Below are 25563 nucleotides of genomic sequence, written 5' to 3' on the forward strand. Positions count from 1 at the left end.
CTTTTTAATCAGAGTATAGCATAAAGTCAATGAAACTTATGGGATATTAATCTGGTCAGTTAAGTAGCAGAGGGGGTTGTTAATCAGTTTCAGCTGCTGTGGTGTTAATGAAATTAACAACAGATGCACTAGAGGGGCAACAATGAGATGACCCCCAAAACAGGAATGGTTTAACAGGTGGAGGCCACTGACATTTTTCCCTCCTCATCCTTTCTGACTGTTTCTTCACTAGTTTTGCATTTGGCTACAGTCAGTGTCACTACTGGTAGCATGAGGCGATACCTGGACCCTACAGAGGTTGCACAGGTAGTCCAACTTCTCCAGGATGGCACATCAATACGTGCCATTGCCAGAAGGTTGCTGTGTCAGTCTCAAGGGCATGGAGGAGATTCTAGGAGACAAGCAGTTACTCTAGGAGAGCTGGAGAGGGCCATAGAAGGTCCATAACCCATCAGCAGGACCAGTATCTGCTCCTTTGGGCAAGGAGGAACAGGATGAGCACTACCAGAACCCTACAAAATGACCTCCAGCAGGCCACTGGTGTGAATGTCTCTGACCAAACAATCAGAAACAGACTTCATGAGGGTTGCCTGAGGGCCCAAATGTCTACTGCTCCCTGTGCTCACTGCACAGCACCGGGTAGCTCAATTGGCATTTGCCATAGAATACCAGAATTGGCAGGTCCACCACTGGCGTCCTGTGCTTTTCACAGATGAGAGCAGGTTCACCCTGAGTATATGTGAAAGACGTGAAAGGGTCAGGAGAAGCCGTGGAGAATATTATGCTGCCTGTAACATCGTTTAGCATGACTGGTTTGGTGGTGGGTCAGTGATGATCTTAGAGGCATATCCATGGAGTGACTCACAGACCTCTACAGGCTAGACAACGGCATCTTGACTGCCATTAGGTATCAGGATGAAATCCTTGGACCCACTGTCAGACCCTACGCTGGTGCAGTAAGTCTGGTTTCCTCCTAATGCACGACAATGCCCGGCCTCATGTGGCAAGAGTATGCAGGCAGTACCTGGAGGATGAAGGAATTGAAACAATTGAATGGCCTTCACGATCCCCTGACTTAAACCCAATAGAACATCTGTGGGACATTATGTTTCGGTCCATTAGGCGCCGCCAGGTTGCTCCTCAGACTGTACAACAGCTCAGAGATGCCCTCATACAGATCTGGGAGGAAATGCCACAAGACACCATCCGTCGTCTCATTAGGAGCATGCCCCGACGTTGTCAAGCATGCATACAAGCTCGTGGGGGCCACACAAGATACTGAAAAGCATTTTGAGTAGCAGAAATTAAGTTTTTGAAAAAATGGACTAGCCTGCCACATCTTCATTTCACTCTGATTTTAGGATGTCTACAAAATTGAGCCCTCTGTAGGCAGAAAAGTTTTATTTCCATTAAAAGACTTGGCATCCTTTTGTTCCTAAGACATTGCCCTGTCGTTATTTGTATAGATATCCAACTTCATATTGAGATCTGATGTATCTAATGTGTTTCTTTAAAGTGTTCCTTTAATTTTTGTGAGCAGTGTATATAAATTAATCGAGTGCAATATTAACATGTTTATTTTGTGCTGAAATAAAACCAACAGGCTTCAGCCTTATGATAAAATAATTTAAATATTTCCCCCCAACACTCAATCATGCAACACTCAATATCCCAGAATGTAAAAGTGAAAAAAATGTATGTATTTATTAAAAAAAAACACTGAAATATCACATTGACACAAGTACTGCATTTAAATCTTCTAATATGATTCTTGAAATCTGATGCAGCCCATTCTTTTGATCATCATTGAAATGTTTCTACACCTTGTTTGGGGTGCATCTGTGATAACTTCAATTGATTGGAAACGATTGGGAAAGGCCCACACCTGTCTATATATTATTATAGATGATAATGTGTATCAGAGCAAAAACCAAGCCATGAAATCAAAGGAACTGACTGCAGAGTTAGAGACAGGATTGTGTTAAGGCACAGATTTGAGGATGGCTAAAAAATTCTGCTGCATTGAAGGTTCCCATGAACAAAGTTGCCTTCATAAGATTTACATGGAAGAAATCTGGATCAACCGCAACTCTCCTTAGAGCTGGCTACTTGGCCAAACTGAGCAATTGTTGGAGAAGGACCCTGGTAAGAGAGTTGACCAAGAACCCAATGTTCACTCTGACTGACCTCCAGAAAACCTGTGTGGAGATGGTGTGGTATGATTAAGGGGTGTTTTCATTTGTTTAATTATTTAATACATTTAGCATCCGTTTTGTCCCGTGCCAGTGAGATGTAAGCAAGTGGAAGCAGGCAGCGGCTTAATAATCTGATTGCAGTTACACAAGCTAATCAGCAGGCGCAGGTTACAGAGTGGCTAGAATGTGAGAGTGAGCTCCAAAGTAAAGAAGAAATGATCGAATTATGAGCGATTGTTTGTACTTAAAAACCACGCTGAGCCGGTTTCCACAAGCCTGTCAAGTAAACAGCTGCCAAAATGACTCTTCGTCTCTCTATATAGTGTCTGCCACTAGATGGCAGCATAACCCTTTAACAGCGATCACTAGTGGAAAGGGTTTGCTTCGGTCTGGCTGACCATCAGAAATAGAGAGAGAGAGATGGCATTGTTAGATTGACGAGACGCCCTGGGAGCTGCGAGGAAGCCGTTGTGACAGAGGCTCAGATCATGGACTCAAAGGGCTGCGTCAAGGAAAGAGCTCGTCGTTGCAAAATTGGTATACGGACTGTAAATCCAGGAGGCCGTGGATGTTGCAATTCTGACCGGCATGATAGGTCGAAGACGTGACCGGTTGCGACTTTAATGTCTCAGTTTATTTTGGCGAGGACCAAACAAGTACAAGAAATGATGTAAAGGTTTTATCACAAAAGTTTTGAGCATTTAAACTTTTTTATTATTTATTTGAACTTTAAGACAGTTTATTGATTTTTATCTTTGTGAAAGTTTTTTAACTTCTAAATTGCACATCATATTGAAATTCACTTTATATTCTTGGAGTTTTAAATAAACTTATTTTTTTGACTAGCAAGTCTAGCGCTTGATTATTTCATTGGTCTGGTCCATCCTCGCCTGTGACTGTTGATGGTCTTGGCAGTGGGCACACTGAAGCATCACAGATTGGAGAAACGTCCAGAAGGATAGCCATCACTGCAATACTCTGATCTGGGCTTTATGACAGAGTGGCCAGGCAAAAGCCTTTCCTCAGTAAAAGACGCACAGAATCACACCTGGAGTTTGCAAAAGGACACTTGAAGGACTCTCAGACTTCAGGAAACAAGATTCTCTGATTTGTTGAAACCAAGATTAGCATCACATTTCAAGGAAACAAGGCACCACTCATCAAATGTATAACAACAGTGAAACATGCCCTAGTGGTGGCAGCATCATGCTGTGGGGTCATTTTCAGCACCAGGATCTGGAAGACTAGGGTTGAAGGAAAGCTGAACTGAATAAAGTTCACTGATCCTTAATTAGAATCTGTTCTAGAGCACTCTGGATCTCAGACTGAGCAGAAGGTCCGCCTTACAAAAGAAGTGTCTTAAACACAAAGCAGAGACAGCACCAATTGGCGTAGGGATTACTCTAGCAATGTCCCTGAGGTACCCAGACTTGAATCCAATAGAAAACCTCTGGTGAGACCTGAAATTAGCTGTCCACAAGTGGTCTTCATCCCACCTGACAGAGAGCTTGAGAGGAGCTGCAGAGGAGAATGGCAGAAAAAAAACACCCAAGAATTTGAAAAAACTTCTAAAATCCTTTTTTTGCTAAAACCTAAAAATGGTGGACATTTATTAATTCATAAGCACATGAGAAAGATGAGAAAAGGAACACAAAATATCAAAGAAACAACTTAGCCTACCTTTCTCTGTCTCTGTCCACAAAGCAGTCTGTAGTCTGAGGGCATATTTCTAAACTAACTCTTTCTCTCATTTCTGACCTCTGTTTACCTGCATGTAATACCTAAAGTACTGTTATAATATGTTTGCTATAATATTTAGGTTAATGTCACTGTCTCTGTAAACACTTTTAAAGGATTCATTCACATGTGCAGGCTAAGTTTGGCACACAGGGGCTAGTCTGCCTGCATTTAGAAAACCATTACTTTAGCAGTTTGAAGAATGAACAAACTGCAGTGTAGGCATTGTGCTATTCCTGTATTTTTTGGAGGTGGGTTGAGATCTTCCATTTCCTTGTTTAGAGACCAGAGAGATCCTGCACGTGAAGCAGACAGTGTATAAGGCTTGGACTGTTGGCAAGATACTTTGAAGCCGGTGGACAGAAGAATATGTCCTCCGCCCGGAAAAAGCCTTCCTGCGCAGCGGACGAAAGATGGCAGACTGCATAGATCAAGATTCCCACCTTGATAAAGTTTGCCATAGGCTTCCCGTCTGTAATGTCGCGTAAACTGTTATTAAAGAAAGCTAAGTATAATTCTCTTATGTGATTTTTGTACCGCCATAATCACTATGGGAGGGATATCGCCTTTTACTATCATATCTATATATTTTTGGTTACTTAAAATGCCGCAATGTAAAAGTACATATTCCAATTAGGGAGCTTTTTCTTCTAAAGGAAACAAGTACCACCTGGCTTAAGTTTGGTATAATCCCATTTCAGAGGTCATTTTGAGGCCAGCCAGATAATTCTCAAGGTAAGAGGAGGCCCTACTCTTGCTACAGAAACATCAAACTAGACCTCTTTCTAACAATCCATGAGCTGGAAGGAATTCTGCCACTAGAACCCACATCTCAGTAAGCATTACTATCAATACCTGGAATCCAAAAATGTGGGTGCTGGCTAGAGGCAGACAATGACATATTTCATAACATTTGACTTAGGTGGGCACCTTTTGTATTTATCTTTATATCTTTATCTTTGTATTTATCTTTATATACTGTACAGACTTTGAGATTTGTGACTACATCTTTTCCCTTGTCTTACAAAACAATCTGCAAATTCAAGCCAAGAACCCTTCATACAGAAAGAGCAGAAGTTCAACAAAAACAACTGATGGGGACTTCCAGCATGTAGTGCTCATCTTGAAGTGTGGATCCATCTATTAGTAAGTATAATGGAATCACTAGATTTTTAAATTAATAAGTTCTTGAAGGCACTACAGAATTAAAGCACCTAAAATCAGTTAACTTTCAGAAGATTATTAATATTCAAAACCAATCAGACAATGTATTTATTAGCAAATAGATATACGTATAATTAAAAGTCCAAGATATTAAAAAGTCATTCACTAAATACAATAATCTGGATTTCTTTTACATAATCATCCAAATATTTAATAATAATAAAAAATCATGCACATAAATTCTTCACTATGTAGTAAAGCATGTCAACACAAATGATATAAAACATTGTAGCCAATACGTATAGTAGATGTATTGTTATATATTCATACTTTAAATCCATTAGGCTGTTTTGATGTTCTAAAGTACAGAAAATTCCTGTCCGTGGTACTGTGAAACAGAAGGAAGTGTTCTGCTAGTGATCATACATACCAAGAATAAGGGAAGTAGACCCAAACCTAGCTCTGTTAATGAAACAGTTAAGCGCCAGTTCCACACTTAAAACACTCAATTCTCCACCAACTGCCTCTTGCTCTCCCTTAGGTTTTCTTTAATAGTAATAACTGCAATCCAACCAGCAGGTGGCAGTCCAAAACAAGGAATTGCATTTTCAGGCCCGTATGTATAGCAGAATATTAAACAATTTAGTACATTATTGTGACACCTACATTAGACTTATACCAGTTCAATAAGTAAATACAATGAACAGGCACAAATCATATGGAGTATATTCGAGCAGGAGCCTAAAACCTATTTTTAGAATGTATTTATAATATTGACATAGTACTAGCGTGTTGTACCGTGTTAGCCATTATGAATGTAGTGAGAAGTCAAGCAAATGACACCTTTTATTGGCTAACTAAAAAGATATGATATACTTAATAATTAAATTTGTTTAACAACACATAATAATCAATCAAATACATTTTAATTGACCTGTTACTTTTTTTGTTCTACAATACATTCTAATGAATAATGAAGTGAAGTTGTATCACTTTATTTCCCAAATCTAATTTTGAATTATCATATAAGTGAAAATAGTGGTCATCCACTAGAAACAAATCTAACAGTATTAATTCATATTTCCAGTATTTGAAGTTCCAATTATTATACTAGCAAATTATATATTACACAACTTGGGTTAAAGTAAAATGAGTAAAATGCCAACATCACTGTGTACACTCACTGCCTGGTTGCTCCATTATCATCGGCTAATGCTAATGTGAGGTGCAAATGACTGACTGAAATTCCCATTATGGTCTCTTTTACTTTCCTTCATGTGGCAATGGACAACGTTTAATGTTGTCAAACAACTAATGATGGAGCAATGACATTTTTTTTTTCAACCTGGGAATCCACAGTAATCACCATACACCACAACAAAGCAGTTTCACACATTAGACATGTGCTAGCCTTTGGCCTTCTGTCATATTTAAAATTACAAAGGTGACTCTAGTATCTGCTATGTTCAGAAACTGAGCTCACCAGCTCTCCAAAATGCATATGCTATTTATGTTTACTTATTTGGCTGACACCTTTATTCAAAGTGACTTTCAACATTTATAATAGAATTGGTTACATTTCATTTTTGGTTTTCCAATTGGAGCACAGGTACGTCAAGTGACTTCCTCATGGTCACACAATGTCAGTGACAGGACTTGTACCCATTACCTGAGGGTTTGAAGACCAAAGCCTTAGCCACTACACCACACGGCCTATTTACTACTTCAATTGCACTAGTGACTGCTATGGAGTACTTTAATATCTATAATATCTCATTTTAATATCTATACATATGTACAGAAATGATTATTACTTTTTATTTACGTGTGGAATGATTTTTGAAGTTTATTTGAAAAAGGGTTCTTTTTAATTTCCCCCTAATCACAAATCCTTTGTTTCTGAGGTGATTTTCATAGATCTTTTTTAATTTTGTTTGTTAGACATAGTAACTTGTGATCAAGCCATTTTTCCATAATTGATTCCTGCCTTTCTCCTCCATAAATCTATTTCAGTTATACTGCCTCACACAAAAATTACTTGTATGTTTATCAAGACATGCTCTTTAGGATAGTACATCAGGCAGTGTTAACATATTTTTCCTTTATTTATATCTGAGTAGGTGATGAGAACTAGACAATTGAAAAATCATTGCAAAGCCTGCAAAGCATTTGTTTCATGTGCGTTATTTTAAAAAATGCTTAAGCTATTACAAAATAATTGAAAAGTATTTTAATATCAAATTCTTTATACATTTATAGGCAAAGCACATTTTAACTGTTTAAATTATTGTTTTGCACTAAGGTGTTAATGCATCTCCATTGTATTGCTGCCTGTTTCAAAAATTATTGAAGACTAATGCTTTATGTATCATAAGTCTTTATCAATGCAATTGTGATCATTTTTATTTATAAATATTTGTTAGTTTTGTCAATTTCTGCTCTGATATTATAATTTGCATTAAATCAGATGCATTACATTACTGCATTACAACATAGATGATTACAAAAATGATTAGAAATCATAATTCCATACTTCTGTCAATGCTAATATATTGATGCCAGAAAATTAAGAAAATAAATACCATTGTTTCTGTGAAAATCATGATATGCACTAACTCAGTTTATTATATTATTTTATATGACAAATCAAAGCAGAATGTTTTTATTGGGTATAATCAGACTTCATTTAGTTAGCTCACATGACAAGTGAGGATGACCTTTGAACTAAGAATTATATTGAGCTTTGAAAACATAAAAGTCACTTCCTGCTTGTCTTTAAACATAATGCCTTACGTCTAATCTGTTTTTTTCAGTGTAACTGTATGCCGCCCAGGTAAACTTTGTTAACATAAGATCTCCCGTTTGGTTTCCAGCACTATTATCGTTATCCACACTGAGGAGAACACAACAAACAAAAAGGTAGGTCAGTCGCTCTCTATCATTTGTTTTTTTCTAAAACCAATGAACTGTTTTGTGTAAGGGTGCTTTCTAATTATTAAGGGAACTCTGTGCCTGATGGATTTCAGTCCAGTCATTTTTTAAAGTTTAGGTCCATTTGCTGTCTTAGTGACAAGCCTTGCATAATTTAACCAGTTCCTTTCCTACTTCTAAATATGTAATCTGAAAATTCAGAAATTACAATCTGTGCATTTCACACTTCTAGCTTTTTAAATTTGTGTATTGCTTTATCATTTTATAAACAGTCTATTTTGTCTGTTATTTTACTTGGTTTAAATAATGTCTGAAACTTCTAATCACTTCTAACTTGTTTATCTGATTTAAAATGTAAACATTTAAAACTTGGGTTTAAATAAAAATCCTAGTATGTATTATTTGCCCCATCACCATTTTCAAACAGTAGAGCAAAATATTCTTAAAACATAAATATTTGTGGTCTTGCTTCGAAGGTGAAAAGCACATTGCTGGTTATCTTGTAATTTAAAATGCTAAAGGAAGTAACTAGAAATCAAAATTTTAATGTATATAGCAGGCAAATTACTCAAAAAGGAGATCACTTCTGATCATAAAGCTGTCTGGACTGAAAACAAGCACACAAAGAATTCTCCCCAAACAGAAATTCACTTGTACTTTTTTTCCAATATATATCAATTGTTTGTTATGAGAACTAACACACATTTAACAAAATAAACTGTATATGAAAATATACTACAAAGTTATTTATTGTATTTTCATGCATCCATCTGTTAATTTTCTAAGCTGCTGAACCATTTCTGGGTTTGAGGAGTTGAAACCTATCTCAAGCTGTACTGGGCACAAGGCAGTATGGATGAGGGTGTCCATTGCAAGACATTTACACATACACATGCAACATTACTTGTACTTGGAAAATCTGAAGTTGCCAATTAACATAACATGTACATATTTAAAGATATTGGAGAAAAAAACAGAGTTCCCAAGAAAAAAAAAACAACTCACACAGACATGAAGAGAACAAGAAAACGGCACACGGGTAGTGACTAGACTGGGACTGAAATCAAACATTTATGAGACCATGATGTAGCAGGGATAACCAGTGCATGATCCTATTTAACAACAGCAAAGAAAGAAAGAAAGAAAGAAAGAAAGAAAGAAAGAAAGAAAGAAAGAAAGAAAGAAAGAAACATACACATCAATGCTTGTTAAAACCATAATACAATTAAGGTGGTACCATAATACCACCATTTAGAACTGCTTAAAGATTGGTAGCAACTGTAACTGGCATCTTCTGGTTACAACTTATGACTACAAATTAATATGCGGTGCTTATCTGCTTTGAAATGGTGCCGAGACTGCTTTGCCTCTTACATTATTCACTCTTAAAAATACTGGTTCTTTAATGGCATTTTCAGGTTCTTTACTGGGTTGTGTGGTTCCTCATGAAACTAATACTTAGCAAAGCACCATTTCAATCAGGAAAGGTTCTTTGCTTATGAATTTGGTTGTTTGCACTTGGAAAAAATGTGTAATATGTAGAAAAAAAATGAAATCTTTATTGTTTGGCAGGCTACCTAACAGGACACTAATGGATTAAGAAAAACTGGACTTGGCCTGTATCATTGTATTCAGCAAGATTCATTTTAAAATCATGAGCTATTGGTATTTCACAATTTATGGTTAATAACTCTATCGAGCCTGTTACAGATCTAATTAAAGTTTCTTTCTGGAACCTTCAAGTGGATGGGTCTTTTGGGGAACCAAAACTGGTTCCCCTAAGGCATTACTCTGAACAACCACTCTGGCTACTTGATTTTCAATCAGACTTTGTTTTAGTGTGGACTGTATCTGAGAATGCAAAGGAGTGCTTGACATAGTCAGTTATGAATACCCTGTATACTTTCTTTCTTTTCTTTATATTATCGACATCAGATGAACATTTCCACAACAGTCACAGATGTTAACGGAGCACTTGTCATCACCCAAGTTATTCCACAGAATGCAGAATCACCAGTCAGCAGCAATCTTCTTCGAATGCAACAATCATTAAAGGCATTTCTCAAGGGAGAACCAAAGGCACTGGGTGTAAGTTAATGCAATTTTACCACTATTAGGTATATGTGTTACTTGACTATGTATATAAAGTAATGTACAAAATAATGCTTCTGTGAATTTGTCCACTTAATGTTCAAACCGATGTTAAGAAATTACGTACAGTACCTTTTTCTTTTCCAACTACTAATGTAGTTTCTTTATAAGAAATGAGCTTTGTTAAATTTAATCCTCCTCATATGATTTTCTTATTCCTTTTATTCCTACATTTGTAATGTAGGAGTGCAATAGAGCTAATGGCTGTATTGAGTACTATAGAAAACAGAGTCCATAATAAATAAACCTTACATATTATTACAAATTTACAAACCAAGTGATACCCAAGGATTTTACAAATATAACTTTTTTTTTAAAACCATCTAAACAAATTACCCAGGAAGATTCCATTTAAAACCCTGGAGTCAAGAGTGATACCCTGCTACCTTCTGTCAATGAAAGGGAAATAAAAAGAAAAAGCCTTGTGCTTATTCTGGAGAAACCTGCATGAAGGTATTTCTTAAAATAAAAGATCTCATTAAATGAGGACCGGTGTATTTGTAGTTGTGTCAAGAGTCTGGGGTTTTGGGAATGAAACCCCCAACACACACACGCACACACACACACAAACATTTATGTTTCATTTAATGTATGGTCCCTTAGGAGGAGTGAAAGGTCTACAAATTGAACTGCTGGAGTGTATATGTAAATAAAGGATTAATTTTCCTTATACATTCAACTGTACTTGTCTATGTCTACATCATAGCTCTGTTTCAGAAAATAGAAATGCATCTCACAAGCCTGATATTTGGTTCTGAAACAAAAGACATATTTTGAAATCTCTGCTTCCATATTATAAAAAAGCAAATAATAATATTTATTTGTTTATTTATTATAGGCAGTACAGATTATGATTGCTGTTTTAAGCATTTCTTTTGGAGCATTATTGGGATTAACTGGTTCCATGGCATTTATAGGAGGAATCCCGTTTTGGCCAAGTATTTTGGTAAGGAGAGGCATGATAGTGTCTTCATGTATTATGTGCCAAATCTTTAATAATTGTCACCATTTTGCTGAATTCCCTTTAACTGAACACCCAGTCATATTCTGAAACCACTAAGTTTAAAACAGGGACACAGGACGCCATACATACACTCACTCTCTAACATTCTGTAATACTTGGTCAATTTAGAGTCACTAATTTACCTAATAAGTAATTGCTGAAAACCAAAAATTACACACAAGCAATTTTATAGATAAGAAATGAACAGACATAATGTATCTAGGGCTGTGAGGCGGCACTGACTACTGCCACAAAAGTAAATCAGTGCTCATCTGAATTCTCTGGTGATGAATGATAAATAGCAGAAATAGGGAATAACATATTTTTGTTAATTTTGTCACATGTTTTGTATTCAGAATTTACTAACTGAGATATGAAATGTAGAACAATGACAATGTACATTACAAAGGAATTAATATGATTAGTTTTTAATATTCACCACAAAATAATTAAGAGTTGGTGCTAGTATTAAATTAAAAATGTATACAAGTTAGTACAGCATAATAAAAACTGTGATTGTATTAGAAGAGGAGTTATTAGTTCTATATAAGCTGAACTTGGTTCGGTGGCAACTGGGCGACAGTCAACTCAGCAAAAAGACAACTCGGCAAAAGACAACTTGGCGAAAGACAACTAGGTAAAATACAGTTCAGCAAAAAGACAGCTCAGCAAAAGACAACCCGGCGGAAAGAAAACTCGGCAAAGAAGCCATTTTGCGAAATACAACTCGGTGACATCCTTTACCAGTTAGATAATAGGTTCAAAGAGATTTTTTAATTATATTTAAATTATAAGATTTAAAATGTTGAAAATATATGCATATAATGGACGAACAAACTTTATTCTGCAGATGGAACAAACTCTATCTTACATTATCTTCTGCAACCAAAATTGCTAATCCTTTATATAAATTGTATTGATTGTAATCGTATGATAACATCATTTAGAATACAAAAGGTGTGCGGCTTAAGGAATATCTTTACTCTCAAAGTATTGGGACTCTCATAAAGCAGGTGATTCTGTGGATTTTTCAGCGCCCTACTTTGTCATTTAAATATCATTAAAAAATCTCTTTGAACCTATTACCTAACTAGCAAAGGATTTCGCCGAGTTGCCTTTTTGCCAAATTGTCTTTTGCTGAGTAGTCTGTTGCCCAGTTGCCCCTCAAGGCTGAGCTTTTGTATTGATATGAATATTCATACTGAAGATAGTTTATGAATGCAGCAGAGAGGTTCATAATAAGATTCATAAAACTGAGTTCATATTTTCTTTGTTGTCTTTCAAGTTTTAATCTGGAAAAACCAAATCTAGAAGGTGTTTATTTTCCAAGCATTTATAATGAGTAGCAGAATCATAATTATAAAAACCCTCATTATGCAGAAATCAACAAGTTGAGTAATCAGTAAAATTTACAGATCAGTGGTCAGATTTATAAAACAGAAAAGAGGCTTGAAATGTGCATGCATAACTTTCCATGCAAAATTCAGAATTTATAAAAGAAAACATAAAGGGAGAACTTGCAATTATTTACGACAGCTCTGACCAAGGTGTAAACCAGTGTTTTTCACCTTTTTTTGGGCAAAGGCACACTTGTTTCATGAAAAAAATCACGAGGCACACCACCATTAGAAAATGTTAAAAAATTTTAACTCTGTGCCTATATTGACTATATATAAAGTAATTCTCTTGAATAGGAATCAAATAAACACAAAGAAAGTATTTTATAATTACTTTATTATGAAATATTAAGTAAACAAAATAGTGAAAAATTATAAAATTCAGTGCGCAACCTGGGCCTGTTTGGCTGAACACAAAGCTGATATTCTGGCTGGAATCGAAGAAAGACACACACGTAGCTCTTCATCGACAGCTCTCAGTCTCTCTCTGTATTTGGTTTTTATAGCAATCATGCTTGAAAAGCTAATCTCACACAGATATGTAGTGGAAAATGGGAGCAATGTCAAAATAGCTTTATTTGCCAGAAGGGGGAACTCCTTGGCGGTATCCAACCAAAAACTGTCCAAAGGTAGATCAGCAAATCTTAGCTTGAAACCACGATTTTGTCTCAGTTCAGTTAGTTCCTCCTGCTCCTGTAAAGTCTTGTCCTTTCCACCAACTGATGCTGAGCTATAAGGGTCCCTAACCCAGTCAGGGCATTCAGTGGAGACTGAAGAGAAATAAAATGACAACTTCTCCTCAAGAGTTTTTAAATGTTTAACTATTATCTCACACAGTGCAGCAGTGTGAACACCTTGCCATTGCTTGGTGAGTGTGAACATTTCAAGATTGCCACTTTCCACGTGTTGATGCCAGAGTTGCACCTTTGAACGGAATCCATTTATTTTATCTGTACTTGTAAGCAGGTTTTCACTTCGGCCTTGCATTCGTGTGTTCAGTTCATTCAGATGATAAAATATATCTGACAGGTATGCCAGCCTTACACACCACTCATCACTTGCAAGCTGCTTTGCGTAATCTGACCTCTCATTTGTCAGAAACACTTTAAGTTCCTCCTGCAGCTCATACACACGAACCAAGACCTTGCCACGCGACAACCACCGGACCTCCGTATGCAACAGCAAGGTTTTATGCTTCGCTCCCATCTCCTCACACAAAGCTAAAAATATGCGACTTTTCACGGGTTGTGACTTTATAAAGTTTACCATGCGCACAACATCATCCAACACATGAACTAGGGCTGCTGGTAAAGTCTTGGCTACGAGGGCCTCGCGTGAAAAAACAATGCGTAACAATCACATCTGGATTTCTTTCCTTCACTCTGCTTACAAAGCCTTTGGTGCGCCCGACCATGGCTGCAGCTCCATCGGTGCAGACACTTGTGTAGTATTCCCACTTAAGTCCTCCTTGTTCAAGGTATTCTGATGTGACCCGAAAAATTTCTTCTCCTGTTGTTTTGTCTGGCAATGCCTTGCAAAAAAAGAAGTTTTCTCTAATTGCATCACCATCAACAAAACGCACATTGGCCAAGAGTTGAGCATGTCCACTGATATCAGTAGACTCGTCAAGTTGCAATGCAAATTTCTCACTGATACAGATCTTTTCCAAAACCACACTTTCGATGTCTGCAGACATGTCATTAATACGTCTGAAATTGTGTTGTCTGAGAGAGGGACTTTGGCTATTTCCTTAGCTGCTTCAGGTCCGAGCATCTCCTCTACAATAGCTTTGCAGGCAGGAAGTATTAATGTCTCTGCCACAGTGTGCGACTTTTTTGACTTGGCTATAAGTTCAGCAACTTGATAGCTAGCTTTAAGAGCTCTTTCATTTACCTTTGTGGTTTTTCTCATGAAAGTTGCCTGTTTCTCCATGTTGTCACGCAGGCGAATAAAATAGTCCGCATTCTTGTTTTGAAGCAAAGGATGTTTCGTTTGGAGATGGCGTTTAAGTTTGCTTGGGACCATAGCACTGTTAGCTAGCTTTTCACCACACACCACGCACAGTGGAGTTGGTTTGTTTGTATCTCCAGTGCAAGTAAATCCAACTGAAATATAGCTTTCGCTATATTGCCTTGCGCCAGAGAATTTGCTTGCGTTAACCATCTTTGCTTTCTTTTGACCCCCACTCATACTTGGGCTCTCATCTGCCTCCAAATTTTGTTCAGAGTCCAGTTCTTTCCTTTTCAAAAACTTGTCCATCACTGCAGTATCTCACTGTCACTGACAGCTCCAGATGACAGCTCTGTCTGTGCATGGGCCTGGCCCTGGTGGATCTGGTCTGTCGGGGCAGGGCCTGGGCAGTTGCTCCCCCCGGTCGGGTTGTGCCAGGGCAAGATAGTGCTGCCTCTCCTCTCTGGTTGCTCCGCCCTCCTGGATCCGATGCCGGATGACGTCACAGGCAGTGACGATTTCCGGGCATCAGGGAGCCAGGAAGTGGAAGGTGTCCCAGAGGGGACCGGGGGAGTCTAGGCGTGAATTTCAAAAAACACAAAAAAAACACAGTCTGTCTCAGTGTCTTGTCTTGTCTGCACCTACGGCACACCAGGCAACATCTCGCGTCACACTAGTGTGCCGTGGAACATCGGTTGAAAAACACTGGTGTAAACAACATAGCATGAAAAAGTGGGAAATGGCGACACCATTAACCAAACAGGAAACTGCAGCCAAACTACCTAAATGACAATGCATGTCCTGTATGTAATAATTTATACCACCACGCTATTATTATAACATGAATTGAAATGGCAAGTATTTTAAATTACACTGTATTGCTCCTCCCTACAAGCAGCAGTTGGAGCACGGAAAGCAAGCCCTGTGAGAGGGGCACTGTTGGATCCCAGCAATGGAGGAAAAACTTAGAGACTGTTTTGACTCTGTGGATTGGTACTCATTCAAAGAGTCCTCCAATAATCTGGATGAGTATGCTTTAGCCGTCACAGTCTTCATCAAGAAATGTATGGATGACTGTGTGCCCACAAAGTCTGTACGTGTATTTCCCAACCATAAGCCCTGGATGTATGCAGAAGTCCTCTGGCAGATCCGCGAGTACAGCAGTCCATTTCACTCTGGAGATATGCAGTCATACAAAAAGAGCAGGTGTGATCTCTGGAAAGCTATTAAACACACAAAGCGCCGTAAGCCCACAAACTGGACTCTCAGTTTAACTGCACAACAGATACTCTCACTTGTCGCAAGGCATGGCATCCAGAAAATTACAGATTACCAACCCCGGACACATATGGCTACAACTACCACTGCTTCAGCCACAGACCAGCTGAACATGTTTTTCGCTCACTTCGAGATCGCTAACTTGGACAGATCTGTGCAACTTCCTGCAGAGCTGCAAGACTCTACACTGAGGATCTCTGAGGATGAAGTGAGGAGGACTTTCTCCTTAGTCAGCATCCAGAAAGTAGCCAGTCTAGATGGAGTTTCAGGTTGCATTTTAAAAACACAATGCAATCAGCTAGCTGCAGTCTTCTGCATTCTTAACACATCTTTGAGAGTTTTATCTGTCCCCACTTGCTTCAAGAACACAACCAGTAGCACTTACTCCCATAGAAATGAAGTGCTTTGAGAGCCTGGTGCTGGAACACATTAAGAACATAATCCCTGACAGTGTGGACTCCCTCCCAATTACTTACCATTGGAGCAGGTCCACTGAGGATGCCATTTATGTGGCACTTCACATTACTGTGTCTCACCGAGAGAACAAGAACTATTATGCCAGGCTGCTGTTTGTGGACTACAAAACTGCATTTAACACTGTCATCCCATCGCAGCTCATCCCTAAAGTCCTGGATCTGAGGCTGAGCTCTTCTGTGTGCAATTGGGACCTGGACTTCCTCACTGGCAGACCTCAGTATATGCATATTGGTGGAAAAACCTCATCCACCATCATCATTAACACTGGCACCCCACAGGGCAGTTTGCTAAGTCTCCTGTTTTACTCTCTCTTCACCTATGACTGCATGGCTAAGTACAGCTCTAATACCATCCTCAAGTTTGCTGATGACACCACTGTCCTGGTACAGCAGCTGCTCAGTTCAGGATTGCAGAGCTCTGCTGCACATGGTGAAACCAGCACAGTAGATCACAGGCACACAGCTCATTGCAATCCTTGACATCCACACCACGTGCTGTCTCAGGTAGGAAGGTAAACAGTATCAGATGGGACTCCAGCCATTTTGCACTGCCACTTTTCATTGTCCTCCCATCTAGGAAGTGTCTAAAGTCCATCTGAAGATGTACCTCCAGATTCAAGAACAGTTTTTACCAAGTGCAATTAGACTTATGAATATTTTGTCTCTGATGTCCTGGGTATGACGTTAAATTGCATCTGGCCCTGCAAGCTGTCCTCCAACTTGCTTGGAAGTCATGGGGGTTGGTGGCAGGATTAGCACTCCAGCCACAGTAAAAAAAAAAATTCACACAGCTGTGAGACGACAAAAGGGACTCCTTTTTGCTCTCCGTGGGAGTAGCTGTGCTGCAGCTGCCCATAGAAAACCTGCTCACATCATGAAGGGAATGGGGAAAAGTCCTTGGGAGCCCCATACCCGGGAGAGTCGAAACCGCCAGAGAGCCAATCAGGTCAGGTCTGTTGGGGATCAGAACTGGTGTGGTGCCGAGGCGTTGCCCGCTACACAGCAGCACTTGAGTCCCAATTTGAGGCGGCCCATCTGGGTAGGTGTGTGGATGATCATCTTCCTCTGCTGTCGGAGGAGCTGCATAAACTCCGCATTTCAGTGGCGGCACTCTCTGAGGTGCACAGACCTGGGACTAGTCAGATCTCTGCAGGTGTATACACATTTTATTGGTCTGGTCACTCTGATGGCTGTCATACTCGGAGAGTAGCTGTTGCTGTAGAAGATTGACTTCTTTCAATGGTGTCCGATGTCACTCCTTTCAACGAGCGTATTATGAGACTCAGATTACGGCACTCCCTGGCTGCCTTATCTGTTGTATTCTCCGACCACAGTGAGTGATGTCTCGGTAAGGGAGACATTGTATTCACACAGTGGTTGATGGATGCCCATGCGGTGACACATCCTCATGGTCAGATGCTGGAGGCTTTTGCAAAACTGCAGGGTATACAGAAGTACCCAGTTTGTGAATTCTGACCACAAACTTGTTGTTGCTACTCTGAAGATCCAACTTACGTCCAGTAGGATATCACCTATTGGGTAAATGAGCCTGGACTTGGCCAGACTCCAAGACCAAGCTGTTTCTAATGAGTCTGCACGCAGGTTGTGTGAGGAACTTGTGGATTTGGGTGTGACTACTGATCGTAAAGTGATGTGGGAGGCCGTCCGTAACAAGACCCTGAAGGTTGCTGAGGGTTGGGTTGGTGTTACTGGAGTTCCCAGAAGGAGGTGTTTCATCTCGCAGGGCACCCCAGATATCATTGAGAGGAGTCACAGTGCATGGCGACTCTGGTCTGTACAGGGAACTGAGTAGGATGGCTGCAAGGGCTTTCAGGGCAAATAAAGAGGCGTTTGTTAGAGGAATCTTTGAGCAAGTGACACACCATCTGTGGTCTAGCGACCCACGTCCTGCTTACAGAGGAATCGAAGCATTACGCACATCCAAATCTGTTCCTCTGAGAGTCGCTGTCAAGGCAGTTGATGGAACGGTCCTTACGGATGACACTGCAGTTGTGACCCACTGGTCTGGCTACTTTGAGCAGCTGTTCAAAGCTGGTCCTCCGGATAGGATGTTGGATATCTCTGGGTCCACGGTTCTTGAGGCTGATCCTACAATTAGCTGTGAACCACCCAATCTTACTGAGATTGCACAGGTGGTGAACCAGCTGAAGGGAGGCAAGGATGCAGGGATCTGTTGTATCCGAGGTGAACTTCTCCAGGCTGGTGGTATGGCTGTCCTCCTGGCATTGCAAGCAATTTTTGCTTCCATTTGGAAGACTGGGATCATCCCATCTGACTGGAAAACGGGACTTGTCATGCCTATTTGGAAAGGGAAGGGTGATCGCCTGGATTGTGACAACTACAGAGGGATAACACTGCTCTTGGTACCAGGTAAGGTCTTTGCTAGGGTCATCCTCAATAGGATCCGTGATCACTTACTCACCTACAAGTGACTGTAGCAGTCTGGTTTACACCTAAGAAGTCTACCATATACGCATTCTGGCACTGAGGGTTCTCATGGAGCACAAATGCGAATATCAGCAGAGTTCTTTTGCAGCCTTTTTCGATTTTCGTGAAGTGTTTGACTCAGTTGATCGAGCTTCCCTGAGGGACATACTGAGGATTTACGGGATCCCCTCAAGGTTGCTGGATATCATGACCAGCCTGTGAGGGAGCGTCAGTTACGACACTACGGTCATGTTGTGTGATTCCTTGAGGGTGATCCAGCTCGCAGGATTCTCATTGTTGGTTCCCAAGTGATTGGACCAGGCCAAGGGGTTGCCCACGTAACACCTGGCTGCTGCAGATTGAAAGTAATTTCCAGAGGGTGGGATTGTACTGCGTGTCTGTCCTGGAGGTTGCCAACTGGGATCCTGAGCTGTTTCGTCATGCGGTGGGTGCATGCTCCCCAGCTTGACTTGACTTGTCTGTTCCCTGTGTGTGGAGGCACATGCAAGTAAGAATTACTTGTACTTATACACATGACAATAAAGAATTGAATTGAATAGACTATTTTAGTTCTCTTTTATTAGGGTTGATGCTGTGTATTTGCACTGAAGCATGTTTTTATTTTTACATTAGTTTATATAAGCCTACCTGTTGTCACTTCTCAGGATTAGAAACCAGAGTGCAGTAAAAAACCCAAGCATAATTCACTCCTTGTGTAAAGAAAATTCAAAATATCATACTTATAGCCTATTTATATCTTAATAGTTTGGCACAGTATGGATTGTTTGCCGCTGCTTGAAAATATACAAATGGACATACTCAAAAGGAATGAGCTCTAACAGACAGATATGATGTTTTTTGCTCATGATGATGAATGACTTTTGAGCCAATCTATTTGCTTCAGTTTTTCTAAAGTAATTATGTCAATTGACAGCATTCACACCAACAATTGTACCTAGCGAGATTGAAGCTGTTTGTTAGGCTAAGATGAGACTGACAAATGTCATGACTTGGTGGCCTGGGTTAATTTATTCTGAGGCAAAGTATATTTGCCACACAATATAAAATGTATTATTATTATTATTATTATTATTATTATTATTATAGTATTAACTTGCTGAGGGTATTATATGTGATGTCTGGCTTGTTGATAAAGTAACTGGCTGAACCCACAGTTTATCATATGGCCTATACTATTCATTTTAATAGCAATCATGTCTTTACATGTGCCAGGTGATAGAGGCTACCCAAATCAAGCTCATTATGCCTTTATCCAACCTTGTGCTTCAGTGATGTACAGAGTGCACCGTTGCACTCCTCAGATTCAGGCAAGATGTAGGTGGTAGTGTCTTGATATATCAGGTGGGTGGCTACTGCACTAGGTCCACAGAATCTCAGTTGCATACATACAAGGTTTATTAGCATAGTTCATATATAACTGCTTCAGAGTGGCAACCAGACAATGTTCCAGATGCATTTACTTATGCAAATTTAAAAAATGATGTGATTTTTTAAAGAGTAACTTCCACATACATGTGTGTAAAATTGTTATTTTGACATATGCATATTTGCATACTTTCTTCCAGTCAGCAAATAGTTGTAAGGTGTAACTACATTCAAGATGGCACATTATACTTTTCCATTATAGGACTGGTTGGCACTAATTAACTATAAAATTCTGCCTGAAATATTAAGGTAATTTACTCAAAAATAAATATAATTTGAAGGAATGTTCCACCATAAAACTGTAATTTTTTATAACCATGTTTCTGATAGAATGGGAGCATTTGGTGCCCAGTGCTGGACAACAGCAAGCAATATCCAAAATGTCTATTAAAAAATCTCACGTTAAATGGCCGTCCTCCGGTCTCTCCACATATGTTCTATGGGGTTTAAGTCTGGGATTTTAGTATGCCACTCAGGCATAGTCAGAGATTTCTCTAAGCCAATCCAGCATTGTCTTGGCTGTATGCTTTAGGTCATTGCCATTTCAAAAATTGAACAGTCACTCTAGTCTGTGATTGCATGCACTCTGCAGTAAGTTTTCTGTAAGAACTTCTCTGTATTTAGGTACATTCATCCTTCTCTCAATTCTGACCAGACTGCCTGAACCTCTACTGAGGACCACTACCATAGTGTGATGCTTTACCATAGAGATATTATTAGGCATGTGATGAGCAGTGCCTGGACTTCGGAAGAGTTCTATTTTTGTTTCATTAGGCCAGAGAACCATTTTATTCATGCATGTCATACAGTATGCCTTTCACTCAAATGTGGCTTCCATTGAGCTACTTTACCATAAATGCCTGATTGATGGAACACTGCTGAGATGGCCGTCCTTCCAACAGGTTCCTTTATCTCAGTAGAGGAGTTCTGAAGCTCTGTTAGAGTGAACAATAGGTTCTTGGTTACCTTCTTAACCAATGCTTTTCTTGCCTGGTTAAACAGGTTGGCTAGATGATCAATTCTTGGAAGAGTCTTGGTGGTTCTAGACATCTTTCATTTCACAATTATTGTGGTCACTGTGCTCTTAGGAACACTTAAAGATTTTGAAATGGTTTAATACCCTTACTTTGCTTGGTTCCTCAACAGTTCTATCACTGGTGTCTACAGAGAGTTCTTTAGACTTAACTGCTTGTTTTTTATCCTAATATGCAGTTGTGGTGCCCTATGCAATGGTACCGTTGCACAGTTTCAGATTCAAGGCACTGGGGGTTTAACCATATGACCAGGGGACGGAACAATGGGAACACGGATAACAATGACTGTTAAAAAAAAAAAAGCAGAATTCTGCTTTAATCCAGAGGTGCCAATTACTTTTTACAGTAATGTTTTGCTAATACATACTGTATAGAATGCAAGAACATTTATATATATACAAGTGGTGCCTCGGTATACATCCTTAATCCGTTCCAGATCCTTTGACTTATACCAAACAAATTTTTCCCATAAGAACTAAAGGGAAAATGATTGATCTGTTCCCATGAAAAAAAATCCTATTGTTATTGGCATATTATACATTAATGGGGTTGTATAAAAGAATTTAAACACTACTTACTACTAATATACATAAATACAAAAGCAATTAGAAGAAATAAATGAAAATTTAACCTTACTTTACTTTTTAATAACGTCTTTGTTTTTCACAATCGTAGATATCGTCGTTATCGGCATATGATATGCAGCAGCCATGTCCCGGATACGCATGCCACTTTTATACTTTTCAACAATCAATTCAAATTTATGCGAAAAAAAACACAAAATCACATGAAAATTCACATAGAGTTATTGCGCGGGTTGTTCACTGAATTCTAGCAACTGGCATACTGACGCTCATGGGCAGTCGTGGCTTTGTCTTGAGAGAGGTAAACAAGGGTAGCATGCGGGTTGTTCACTGAATGCTAGCAACCAGCGTACTGACGCTTGTGGGCAGTTGTGGCTTTGTCTCGAGAGAGGAAAAACAAGGGTAGCACGCAGTGTTCTAGCACGTGAGTCGTATTCCAAACAAAGGTCGTATACCAAGTTGGACTTATTCTAAAGTGAACATATACCGAGGTACCACTATATATATATAAACAGTGGAACCTCGGTTTGTGAGCATAATTCGTTCCGGAAACGTGCTCGCAATCCAAAGCACTCGTATATCAAAGCGAATTTCCCCATAATAAATAATGGAAACTCAGATGATTCATTCCACAACCCAAAACTATTCATATAAAAATGATTAATACAAAATATAAAGTAAAATACATAATACAAATTAACCTGCACTTTTCCTTTAAAAAGAATCATGGCTGGTGTGAGTTTCTAAACTCATGTGGGATTCCACCCAACGGGACGACACGCGAAAGAGCGTCCCAAAGCAATCGCAGTCTCCCAGCGCTGTAGCAGTTCGCCGTATAAGTGCCTGTCGTCAATGGGTCTTACAAGGAACATTATAAAGATCCCGCTACAATAAATAACAGCGCTGTGGCTGTTTCAAGCTGAATAAAGCTGGTGTTAAAGTACTGAGACTCAGCTTCGTGTTTTGGGGAGCAAGATGGGGACTCACACTTCACAGCGCACACACACACAGTCACAATGCTGTAGTAAACAGTATACGCTCGTACAGATGTTGACTATATGAGTGAGGCACAAAGACTCAGACGGAGAATAGGAGATGATTGCCAAAGAGAGAGAGAGATGGGTGAGCGAGATAAGGAGAGAGAGAGAGAGAGAGAGAGAGACACACAGAGAGAGAGAGAGAGACACACACACGCGCGCGCGCATGATAAGGGGAGGGAGAGAGAGAGAGAGAGAGAGAGAGAGACGCGCTGGGCGAGCAAGCGAGATAAGGAGAGAGAGAGAAGAACCATCAGCTCAGTTGTGATCACATGACGCTCAGCAGACGAAGTGTATCCATACTACTCGTATTGCAAGACATCGCTCGTTTATCAAGTCAAAATTTATTAAAAATTTTTGCTTGTCTTGCAAAACACTCGTAAACCAAGTTACTCGTAAACCGAGGTTCCACTGTATATGTATATATATATGTTCAAATTACTGCAATGCATACTACTGTTGCCATCATGTATATTTAGATATTTATTTATCTTTTTAGAGTCATGGATTTTTTTGTTTCTTGAGTTTTTATATTCTTCTTTTTAAGTTTTGGAATTCAGAAACTAATAATTTCACTACATATTGTACGGTATGTACTTGGATGTGACACATTTTTATTCGTTTTGATATGCAAACCATGCATTTTTTTTACGAAACATAATTATCATATATATAATGATTCACAAACTGCATATTATACTGTACTTCAAAAAACAAGTAAAATCTGATTAGACATTTCTAATAATACTATTTTATTGCATTGTGAATTTTGTCAAGAAATGTTCTTTAAAGTGTTTCATAGAATAAAGGTTTCATGAAGAAGACAGCAGGTTTAATCAATTGATACACGAGAATCATAACAATTAAGACTTTACAAAATCTTTTTAAATCTGCTCAGATTTTCTTTTGCTTTTCTAACAGTACATCATCTCTGGATCACTCTCTGTTGCTGCTACAAAAAAACCTACTCCTTGTTTGGTGAGTGTAAGATTTCTGGCAAAACTGTTTAATTTTAATTTTTTGTTCTCCTCATTCTTCCAATGCACTTTAATTTTGGTATTTTTTTATTTAATTTATTATTTCGATACTGTGCCATAGTATTATAGTGGTTAGTCTAGCAGATAAACTCTTGACATGTCTGCATGGGTTTTCTTGATTATTCCAAAAGCATGGGTGCATAAGAGTTACCATGTAATGTACTATTGCTCCATATCATTAGCTTCTACTTTCTCGATAATGCTCTTCATGTAGGCTTTACACTCTTAAAAATAAAGGTGCCAGAGCAGTTCTTTAGAGTGATGCCACAAGAAGGTTAAAGAAAGAACCTTTATCTATTTAGGTCCATAACAGGTAATGTAATGGGTAGAAGATAACAGTTTTATGAAATATGAATAGGTTCCTAATTTTAAAAGGACTTTTACTACTCTCTCATAGCATTAAGTAAATTGAATCAGTACAATAGTTGAAATCCAGAACACCATCTGCTTAAACTTTATTTTGTGCATTTTAAGGTAAACTAGCAAACTTGTTGGAATGTGGTAGCAGCCTCCCACATAATGCTGTGGAAATTAAAGTTCTTTTACAAAGAGGGCAAATATAAATATTGTGGTTAAAATGAGGTACTTTGGGTCGCAGAAGAAGGACTTGGGCACTAACCTGTTCATCCCTTTATAGTATAGTCCAACAAATAAAACAAAAAGGAATGATATGTGTGCTTCTGTAATATATAATAACAAACAAATATGCAAATATGGCAAATGTTTACAAAGGTATTCAGAGCTCTGTTATTTGGCTCAGTCGAGTCAAAACTGACTGCCTCTCTCCACCAGCTGAGGGCTTTAAGACTGGAAGAGAAGGAGTCAATTGCCCTCAGTGGGTGTCTGCATTGGAAAAGAAAAGAAGAAGGTTAGCATGAACACTCCCTCTCTGTTTAAGACGAGCCCAGAGGATGATCCACAGACATACATATGTGAATATATATACATGTACTGTATATAGTTTAGTAACAGTTCTTTTAAAGAAAAATAATGTACATTGGTGTAAAAATAACAACAAAGCAACTGCCACATAGTAAAATGACCAGATCGCCACCACAGAAAACTGGAAAAAGATCAGCATAGAAAGTAGGGGTTAGTATGGATTTCAGAGCCACCATGAATGATAATGATAAATGCATATACAAATGATAATAAAATTATGAATGTCACTTATTAATTTTCTAGATAAGGTCAGATATTATCCTTGCCATCTGACCTTACCATCGGACTCATCTTTAGAGGCTTACAATATGATGTATGTATTGTATATGTTTCTACTAATTATATACAGGTGGAATCCCATTATAATGAAACTCAAGGGACCATAAAATTATTTCGTTAAAACGGAAATTTCATTAAAATGAATATCGGAAAAATGCGTATAGTATTGTGACCAGGAACGCCAACGATTCACCATGTTTAATGGCAGTGGCGCAAGGACATCTCTGTAGTTGCTCAGCTACATCTGGTAAACAGTAAACCAAGGGCAAATCAATTGGTTGTCCTCTGTGGCATCAGGGCTACCACATAAAGTGCTTGCCGCACAATGTTTAACATTTAACACTGGGCTTTGATCTGCTCTTCCTCACATTCTCCTTGATCAGTCTTCTCCAGACTGTGTCTGCCACAGCGGTGATTCCAATCTGCTGGGGTTCTTCTAATCTAAAGTTGGGAGTTAAAGCAGGACAATTGCCC

The 25563-nt window shown here is 38.9% G+C and overlaps 1 protein-coding gene across 4 annotated transcripts in view; it reads left to right on the forward strand.

The window, feature by feature from the left end:
* The first annotated feature begins 4508 nt into the window (after positions 1-4508).
* The window catches only part of LOC120527772 (membrane-spanning 4-domains subfamily A member 4A-like), a 32029-nt gene continuing 10974 nt past the window's right edge, over positions 4509-25563 (forward strand). For 2 of the 4 annotated variants that reach the window (XM_039751589.1, XM_039751596.1), the window contains exons 1-6: positions 4509-4854; positions 4979-5078; positions 7970-8015; positions 9963-10115; positions 11017-11124; positions 23753-23809. In XM_039751589.1, coding sequence (XP_039607523.1) covers positions 4827-4854; positions 4979-5078; positions 7970-8015; positions 9963-10115; positions 11017-11124; positions 23753-23809 — 492 coding nt within the window. In that variant the 5' untranslated portion in view covers positions 4509-4826. Of the gene's footprint in view, positions 5079-7909; positions 8016-9962; positions 10116-11016; positions 11125-23752; positions 23810-25563 lie in introns of all 4 variants that reach the window. The other 2 variants (XM_039751611.1, XM_039751604.1) reach the window with 2 other exon arrangements.

The sequence above is a fragment of the Polypterus senegalus genome, chromosome 1 (assembly GCF_016835505.1).
Source record: "Polypterus senegalus isolate Bchr_013 chromosome 1, ASM1683550v1, whole genome shotgun sequence".
Lineage (NCBI taxonomy): Eukaryota > Metazoa > Chordata > Cladistia > Polypteriformes > Polypteridae > Polypterus > Polypterus senegalus.